The sequence below is a fragment of the Copadichromis virginalis genome, linkage group LG14 (assembly GCF_057382275.1).
Source record: "Copadichromis virginalis isolate Kocher_CV1m ecotype Utaka linkage group LG14, C_Virginalis_male_GT1.1, whole genome shotgun sequence".
In the NCBI taxonomy this organism is placed as follows: Eukaryota; Metazoa; Chordata; class Actinopteri; order Cichliformes; family Cichlidae; genus Copadichromis; species Copadichromis virginalis.
In genome coordinates, this window is record NC_140631.1 from 43048993 (window position 1) to 43058588 (window position 9596).

Consider the following 9596-nt stretch of genomic DNA (forward strand, 5'->3'; position numbering starts at 1 on the left):
GACAGCTCAGGCCGGAAGTGAGAGGCTTGTGAAATGGGACGGTCTAGCCTCCGTCGCGCTGAAAAGGTTGCCTAGCGAACAAGATACTAACAGCTGGAAACGTTTCAGACACCTTTGTTTGACAGAAATGAAGGAGAAAACCTTTTATTCCAACACCTTCTCACTCCCAACTTGGCACATGTGTGAGGCATGGTCAGGCTCCCTCTGCGTCACTTATCGACGCGCAGGGCCCTCTCATTGAATACTATAGAGCTCCCTAAACGTTGCTTATTGACGACAAGAGATTAATATAATATATATATATATATATATATATATATATATATACATATACATATATACATACATACACAGTGGGGCAAAAAAGTATTTAGTCAGCCACCGATTGTGCAAGTTCCCCCACCTAAAATGATGACAGAGGTCAGTAATTTGCACCAGAGGTACACTTCAACTGTGAGAGACAGAATGTGAAAAAAAAATCCATGAATCCACATGGTAGGATTTGTAAAGAATTTATTGGTAAATCAGGGTGGAAAATAAGTATTTGGTCAATAACAAAAATACAACTCAATACTTTGTAACATAACCTTTGTTGGCAATAACAGAGGTCAAACGTTTACTATAGGTCTTTACCAGGTTTGCACACACAGTAGCTGGTATTTTGGCCCATTCCTCCATGCAGATCTTCTCGAGAGCAGTGATGTTTTGGGGCTGTCGCCGAGCAACACGGACTTTCAACTCCCGCCACAGATTTTCTATGGGGTTGAGGTCTGGAGACTGGCTAGGCCACTCCAGGACTTTCAAATGCTTCTTACGGAGCCACTCCTTTGTTGCCCGGGCGGTGTGTTTTGGATCATTGTCATGTTGGAAGACCCAGCCTCGTTTCATCTTCAAAGTTCTCACTGATGGAAGGAGGTTTTGGCTCAAAATCTCACGATACATGGCCCCATTCATTCTGTCCTTAACACTGATCAGTCGTCCTGTCCCCTTGGCAGAAAAACAGCCCCATAGCATGATGTTTCCACCCCCATGCTTCACAGTAGGTATGGTGTTCTTGGGATGCAACTCAGTATTCTTCTTCCTCCAAACACGACGAGTTGAGTTTATACCAAAAAGTTCTACTTTGGTTTCATCTGACCACATGACATTCTCCCAATCCTCTGCTGTATCATCCATGTGCTCTCTGGCAAACTTCAGACGGGCCTGGACATGCACTGGCTTCAGCAGCGGAACACGTCTGGCACTGCGGGATTTGATTCCCTGCCGTTGTAGTGTGTTACTGATGGTGACCTTTGTTACTTTGGTCCCAGCTCTCTGCAGGTCATTCACCAGGTCCCCCCGTGTGGTTCTGGGATCTTTGCTCACCGTTCTCATGATCATTTTGACCCCACGGATGAGATCTTGCGTGGAGCCCCAGATCGAGGGAGATTATCAGTGGTCTTGTATGTCTTCCATTTTCTGATGATTGCTCCCACAGTTGATTTTTTCACACCAAGCTGCTTGCCTATTGTAGATTCACTCTTCCCAGTCTGGTGCAGGTCTACAATACTTTTCCTGGTGTCCTTCGAAAGCTCTTTGGTCTTGGCCATGGCGGAGTTTGGAGTCTGACTGTTTGAGGCTGTGGACAGGTGTCTTTTATACAGATGATGAGTTCAAACAGGTGCCATTCATACAGGTAACGAGTGGGGGTCAGAAAAGCTTCTTACAGAAGACGTTACAGGTCTGTGAGAGCCAGAGATTTTCCTTGTTTGAGGTGACCAAATACTTATTTTCCACCCTGATTTACGAATAAATTCTTTACAAATCCTACCATGTGGATTCATGGATTTTTTTTTCACATTCTGTCTCTCACAGTTGAAGTGTACCTCTGGTGCAAATTACTGAACTTGCACAATCGGTGGCTGACTAAATACTTTTTTGCCCCACTGTATGTATATATACATACATATATATATATATATATATACATATATACATACATACATACTGTGCTATTTCTTTTTGTATTGTCTGCCTTTGTTAGTGTTTGTACTGGAGCATGTAACCAACACAATTTCCCCTATGGATCAATAAAGTATTCTGATTCTTCCGATGGATCTCTCACATGTCGTTCTGCTCTTTATAATAACTCCTGTTCTTTCTGTGACGGGAACATTGAATCTTACAGATGTATTTACTGTAAAGCCCTGTGGGACTACGTGCACTACAGGCTTTGCCCAAAGATTCCAAACTTACTTGATTTTTCTAAAAATTATATTATTTTTGCATCTCTAAGAAAAGAAACCTGAAAATGTCTTAAATGTGATAATTATGTGTAAATTCTTCATTCACAAATGTTGATTTCTGAAAACAAAGCCAACCTTTTTCACTATTCACAAAGAACTGTGCCTGACAAAAAACACGCTGTGGATCTGCACTAAAACCTTTAGAAAACACAGAGGTTAGAATTCTGTCTTTTAATTTGATTAATTTCTTTAGTTACTTATGTTTATATTACTTTACATATTGAAATACAGGCTGTTCTGCTGTTACCTCAAGTTGCAAAAAAGTCTTTGAAAATGCTGCCATTGTTGTACTTGTTACATTAATTAATAAAAAGAAAACCATGTGACAGCTGGACCAATCATTCTGAGCACGCTCACTTTAGGTGCTTCATATACAGTCCGGTTATATAACAGCAGTGTTGGGGAGTAACGGAATACATGCACCGCCGTTACGTATTTAAAATACAAAATATGAGTAACTGTATCCGTTAGTTACTGTTTAAAAAGGTGGTATTCAGAATACAGTTACTTTGTTGAAATAAATGGATTACACTGCGGTACTTTCCTGTTTCATATTGTCGCGGGTCAGGACTGTTTGGGTTTGTTTGACAGCTACGTTCTGTTGTTCCAGGCGGCAGCGTTACGGTTGCCATGGTTACAGGGCGACGCTCTCTCTCTCTGCGACTGTGTGTTTCCTGGGTGAGAGAGCGCCTTTTTGTTGTTGTGCTAAGCTAACAGGCAGAATGCTACAAGCATAGCTCTAAAGAATGTAGCATCATGGGCAGTGTAGTTCGTGCTGCAGGGAGAATGGACTGCCATACACGTTATGGGTCTGTGAGCGAGGAGGGAGAAAAAGGGGAGTGGAAAGGTACGAGTTGTCATCGAGGAAAAACGGGAGCTGGAAGCATGTAAATATAATAATAACCACTGCAGCCAAGAAGAGTGCCTGACGAGCCCAGTTGTAAGTAAGCTATTAAGACTCGACTGTACACCGTGTTCCTGTTTTCCTCTGAAAACAATAAGTTCCGTTGGAGCAGCTTTTCAGCGCCTCTCTCTGTCTCTCGCAAGAAAAGTTGACCCACACAACAAAGTAAAGCTAGTTTTCAGCTACGAGCCGACAGGGACCCCGCCGTATTAGTCAGAGGTCCCTTTACTACAGTTCGGAGTCGCGGACCTTCAGTAATAGTAATAAATCACACAGCAATAGTACATTCAGCATGATAATATATTAAGTAATCCAAAGTATACAGAATACGTTACTCTCATTGAGTAACATAACGGAATACGTTACAGAATACATTTTGGGGCATGTATTCTGTATTCTGTAATGGAATACATTTTAAAAGTAACCTTCCCAACACTGTATAACACTTACACCTGGAGTCGATTCCAAACTTCATTGTGCTGCACCACCCACACCTGAATCCCCACCAATCATCACCGTTGTCCTGACAACCTGACAGCCTAAACTCTGGACATAACACACCCTTTAAATCAGCGGTCTCCAACCTTTTTTGCCCCACGGACCGGTTTATGCCCGACAATATTTTCCTTTAAGGTGTCGCGGATAAATACAAGAAAATAAAACTAGTACTGGTACCGAAAAAAAAGATGATTTATTCATAACACACGTGGAAAGACCCAGGAAAACCGAGTTAACGATAAAAACGATAACAAAATGACACTGAAAACCGATAAAAACCCTGAAAACTATACATTTCACACCTGAGCCTCAACTCTCGCGGCCCGGTACCAAACGACTCACGGACCGCTACCGGTCCGAGGCCCGGGGGTTGGGGACCGCTGCTTTAAAAGACCTCTCCGAATGCTTTGCTGCCCCCTGCAGTCAGAAGAAGAGTGAGAGACTCCTGTAGATGAAGGCTGTGTGTGTGAGAGAAACACAAAGCGGGAGTCTGACCAGATTATTGATCACTTTATTGTTTCTGTACAAACAAAGAGTCGCTGCCATCTCCGCCTCACACCCGGGAAGGATACAGCATCTGCACACAAAGAGGAAGTACACTGTCACAATAAAACCACGCACAGGAAATGAACTTCACAATACAACTACCACACAGGAAATGCACACAGGAGGAGAAACCACAGAAGAAGTAAGCGGCGAGAAGACCTGAGACGCCTTCAGAGCATCAGTGCGGCGAGCGAGGTGGAAGATATGGCGACGGTGGTACGAATGCGCGTGTCACACTGTGAGCAAACACCTGTGACAGGTGAGACCTCTAGATGTGACTCCGAATGACTGAACGCCATTTCTGCAAAATAATATGGTCAATCAGAGTCATCAGATCTGCGCTCAGCAGCATTTTTTCTCTTGGTACTTTTTTCTAAATACTGCTCAGAGCTGCAGACCCCCCCCCCCCCCAGGTCTGTATCTCACTGTAAATCTGTATAGTACCTATCCAGTTGTTCAGTGATGACGTGACGAATCCTACTTCCGGGTCTAAAGTAGTCTGCGTTTAATATGGCTTTTGTGTTGTTAACATGTTTAATGTTTTGTATTTTCTTCTATTTAATCTCAAAAAGCTCCTAAAACAGTCAGTGATCACTGTTGACCTCCCTCGGCTTTTATTACCACTAATCATTTATTTAAGCTCAGTTTTTAAAACCTTAGGATGTAACTACAGCCCAGCCCATGCAGCAGTATATGAATGACTAACCTCATATGTGGATGGATTATCTCAGTTGTTCTCCTGGCTGAAGTTTGGTCCTTTTACAGCATCCTGCCATGCGATTACATTTGTTCCTGACCACCGAGAACACTCACATTAACTTTTATCGAGTGGAAAAAAAGTTAGCTTGTTTATATTATGCTAACATAGCTGTGTCGCTAGCGGTCACGTAGCACATCATTATATACCAGCTAGCCCAACTTCAGTAACCCTACAAACGTCACTGCTGTTTAGTTTTCTGTCTTCATTTATGCTGGAAGTGATAGCAGAGCTGTACGTTTGAATTTGTTTCCAAAACCCCGCAGTCAGGACATGCTATATTGTATTTAGATAGAAGCTAGCGAGCTAACTCCCTGCTAACTTCTAACTCCGTTAAATGTCATAAATTCCGTTTTCATGGATGCCTGGATGTTAAACTCAATTGTTACACCTGGTAGAGCAGAACGCTGATCATTTTATTAAAGATGAAAGACTTTAGACAGTTTTTCAACTCTCAGTAATGCCACAGTGATGTTTGATATATGGACCTGCAGCGGAGTTTAAGCCCAGACACGGCTAGTGACGTCAGACTTAACGACCGGATAAAGACTTTCTATTCTCACAGCTGTACACCAACAGCAGCAGCCGGGTGGAGCGGGCTGTCAGTCTGATGAACATGCTCTAATCTGAGTTTATCTGACAGAATGATGTGCAAACGTTACTCAGCCTCTCGTCTTGCTTGAGTTTATTCATTTATTCAAATATTGATAAGCTTCCTCAATGCTGCTGTCTGAAGCCACACCCCTCAGTCTCGTCATATTGATTTCACGTTATAAAAAAGAACCTGTAAATGACGCCTCCAGCTGTGGCTTCATGGTGAATAAATCAAATTTAAAGACTGAGCGCACTCAGGTAGCGCTCTGAGCCAGAGCAGGTCAAAGTTCGCACGAACACTTACTCCTGAAGCGTATTGGAAACGATCTGATGGCATGATAGGAAGCAGTGAACACAGAAACGCCGCGGCAGCCAAGACGTCTGCGAGGTCGTAACCCCAGCCGATCAGGTCATGTGACTCACCACTCTGACTCTGTGTCCAATGGCTTTGGCCGGCAGGTTGCTGCTGAACTTTGCTCGCACCATCCCGCTGCTTCCGTGTGCCCGGGTCACCTTCCCCCAGATCACACGGGTCTTGTTGGGCTTCCCGCCGGGCGTCACCGTGTTCCTGCGTGCACACACACACACACACACACACACTTAGAAACACGCCAACCTTAACAGTAAATGAAAGATGGCGGTGTGGCAGCTCACTTCTTGGCCTTGTAGACGTAGGCGCAGCGTTTGCCGAGGTAGAAGTCGACCTCGTCCCGGCTGTAGCAGCCCTCGAGCTTCAGCAGCGCCGTGTGCTCGCGCTGGTTCCTCAGGCCGCGCTTGTAGCCCGCAAAGATGGCCTTACTCCACAGTCTGAAAGAGAGACTGCGTCAGACCATGTCACCACCACCTGCTGACACGCCCCCAAATCTGACCAATGGAAAGAGCTGCTCATCTCCAGCCCAAGCGTGACCAAAGGTTTCACCAAAGTCAAAGCACAGCGTGTCTTTTTCACCCAGACATCAGCTGGTGGAGCTCACCCTTCCATCACACACACAGAAACTGCACAAAACAGTCGCCAAACACAGGAGGCGGGAAATCAATCACAACGACGGAGCTACCCTCCGCATCTCTCTAACAGACCTTAAAACATCTAAAGCAAATCAAACCTGCAGAATGATCAGTAATCAGACTGATCAATCAGCCCAGAAACAGCTGACAGAATCAACATCATCAAAAAGCTGGAGTGGGAGGAGCCACGGGTGAATGTGACCCCCAGAGGCCTGTGCCGCTCTGGACTGATAGACGTCAAGTATTGATTTATCTGCTGCCAGCGTTCTGTGCAACGTGATCAACTCACTAATCAGACACAAATGATCAATAGAACTAAAGTGAGCGGCAGAAGGTCCCAAAACAACCAATAGGAACTCCAGTGCTTATTGATCAGAGCCAAACCGTGACCCACTCCACCAGCTGATGTCACCGTGGTTACTTCACCCTTCTCCTCCGATCTGAGGATCGAAGGTCGTAACCCTGCACCTGCTTCCCCTGTACGCTCCACAGATCACCAGCAACGACCCACTGACAGCGCCCACAACTGTTTCTATAGCAACAAGGACCCAACTCTAAGGTGTTTACGTGTCGACGAGGAAAACTGAGATTTAGTCACACAACATCAAAGGTGTGCGAGACGTTACTGTTCACATGAGATGAACTTCTACAGTGACAGAAACACTGCTGCTGTTACACATAGTTACTGTCCCTCTGTTTACACGACTATGTGCCATCTTTGCTACTCGTTCCCTGCCAGGCTTCTGAGTTTCACCGTTTTTTGCGTTTACACATGGACACACATACTTTTTCTGCCTAAAACACTCGGCGGGGCTGAGATAGATTTTGGTCGCCCGACCGGAGATATCGCTAGCTCCGGGACGTTGGGCTAGCGATTTTGCGAGCCCTGATCTGTGCACCTCCAACCATGACATCATCACCATCAGCGTCTCTGCAGCGAGGAACAGCGTCTCTGACAGATCACGGCCTGTTTGAATAAAACTTTATTAAACCCATCCCAGAATCACTGAAGAGCAGACAGGAAGTCGCTCTGCACTCACAGTTAACTCACTTCCTGTCAACACCTGTCTGCCCTCTCCTGTTTCAGAACTTCAGCAGGTTAAATCGCTCACACAGACATACATCATGTGACCACAGAGTGAAATGATTGGCACTCACCTTCCAGGCATCTTGGTCGTTGTGGTCTTCTTCAGGTGAGTTCACCTGCACAGAAACAGTCACATTAACACCTGAAACCTACTGTAGCATCACGTGATTGACGGCACTGGTAACCAGCATGTTTTCCTGAGCTCGCAACTTTGTACCCGCTGTGTTTTCAGAGGAGGACACATCACCATGGCAACTAATAATACGAGTTTTTAGTGCCAGGCCCTGATAACTGTAGGTTTAGTCAGCTATGACCTCACAGGTGGAGGACTGAGCGTGCTCCAACCTGGGATGCGTTTACTGTTCTTAAGAAACACTTTATGTGGGAACAGCACGTGCCACGCTACCAGGTAAAAAGTCACGTGACTTATTCAGAGGCATCTTGGACCACAAGTAAAGTGTCTGAGGTTGTCACAGAAACAGTCCTGTTCAGAACCCGTGTGATTCTGCGGTCAGCCCGTCACTGATCGATAACCGATGGCTCCCTGCATACAGCACGTAACATTCGGCTCTTTCCGTTTCATTGTTTCACGAGAAACTACGAAAATCCGAGTCAGCTCCGGCCGGTGGCTCCTCTGGTTTGGCCCGTTTACCGGGGGAGCTCCAGCCCGCCGCGAGCATCGGGGCTCCCACACACCCTTTCCTTACCGCACGTGTGCGGCAGCCGGCACGCGTAGCTCGGAAGCCGCTCGGTTACCCGCGGCCCTGCGCTTCGTTAGCCGAGGCTAGCTTCTCTATCCGGAGCGAATCTCCGCCATCAGCGGCTCAAACGCAGACACAGACCGACCGAGCAGCGCCGGGGCTCCTGCCCCGGCCCCCCTCGGGACTATCAGCCGCCCACCGCGCAGATTAACGGGCATTTTTCAAGGATGTGCCGGCGGACATGTTGACTCTTACCTGCACCGCGTCCGCAGAGAAGGAGGAAAAGGAAGGGCGAAAGGGATGCTGGGAAATTAGTGTAAACAGAGGTGTCCGCGGAGCTGCCTGAAAAGAAAGGCTCGTTTTATTTTCCCGCTTTTTAGATTTTAATGTAATCAAGGAAACAATTAAAAACACGTTTACAGAATTTCATAACACACATTTTAATAATAATATTAATACATGTTTATGGCTTCATGTTTTGTCTTTGTTAATGTAATATTTTTACGTTAATTTTCAAAATCCACCGCATTAACGCGCTTTATTGAAGATAATATAAACAAAAATTTATGTTTGATTTGTGAGAACTAAAACTGGTAACTAACAAATGACGTCACATGCAGCAAATGTAACCTATCCAGTCACCCCAGCCATAAACTGTTCAGACTATTTCCATCAAGCAGGAGGTTCTGCAGTATCCGGTCCGAACCAGCAGACTGGGAGACAGCTTTTTCCATCAGGCCATCAGACTGCTGAACACTTCATAGACACCTCACCTTCACTTACTTCAACATTATGCACTCCATATTGTACATAAATGCCACTTGTTTTGCACAGTAAACATCTGCTGACCTCTGTATATTTTATTTTTATTTAATTTTATATATATATATAAACACACCCAGCACGCCCCTGCGGGCGGTTTATCCTTCAAGCTCGGGTCCTCTACCAGAGGCCTGGGAGCTTGAGGGTCCTGCGCAGTATCTTAGCTGTTCCCAGGACTGCGCTCTTCTGGACAGAGATCTCCGATGTTATTCCCGGGATCTGCTGGAGCCACTCGCCTAGCTTGGGAGTCACCGCACCTAGTGCTCCGATTACCACGGGGACCACCGTTACCTTCACCCTCCACATCCTCTCGAGCTCTTCTCTGAGCCCTTGGTATTTCTCCAGCTTCTCGTGTTCCTTCTTCCTGATATTGCTGTCATTCGGAACCGCTACATCG

The 9596-nt window shown here is 45.7% G+C and overlaps 1 protein-coding gene across 1 annotated transcript; it reads right to left on the reverse strand.

Moving 5' to 3' along the window:
• Positions 1 to 4182: 4182 nt before the first annotated feature.
• On the reverse strand, positions 4183 to 8686 carry rpl35a (ribosomal protein L35a). Its single transcript, XM_085431126.1, has 5 exons — positions 8633 to 8686; positions 7748 to 7792; positions 6239 to 6391; positions 6008 to 6152; positions 4183 to 4264 (listed from the first exon to the last, which is right to left on the reverse strand). The coding sequence occupies exons 2-5, from the start codon at positions 7756 to 7758 to the stop codon at positions 4241 to 4243; spliced, it is 333 nt and encodes a 110-aa protein (XP_085287252.1). The 5' UTR covers positions 7759 to 7792; positions 8633 to 8686; the 3' UTR covers positions 4183 to 4240.
• Positions 8687 to 9596: the final 910 nt, after the last annotated feature.

Coding starts and splice junctions, on each gene's coding strand:
- rpl35a (XM_085431126.1), bottom strand. Junction 6,153..6,238: donor TACGTCTACAAGGCCAAGAA/GTGAGCTGCCAC, acceptor GTGTGCACGCAG/GAACACGGTGACGCCCGGCG. Junction 4,265..6,007: donor TTGGACACAGAGTCAGAGTG/GTGAGTCACATG, acceptor CTTTGTGTGCAG/ATGCTGTATCCTTCCCGGGT.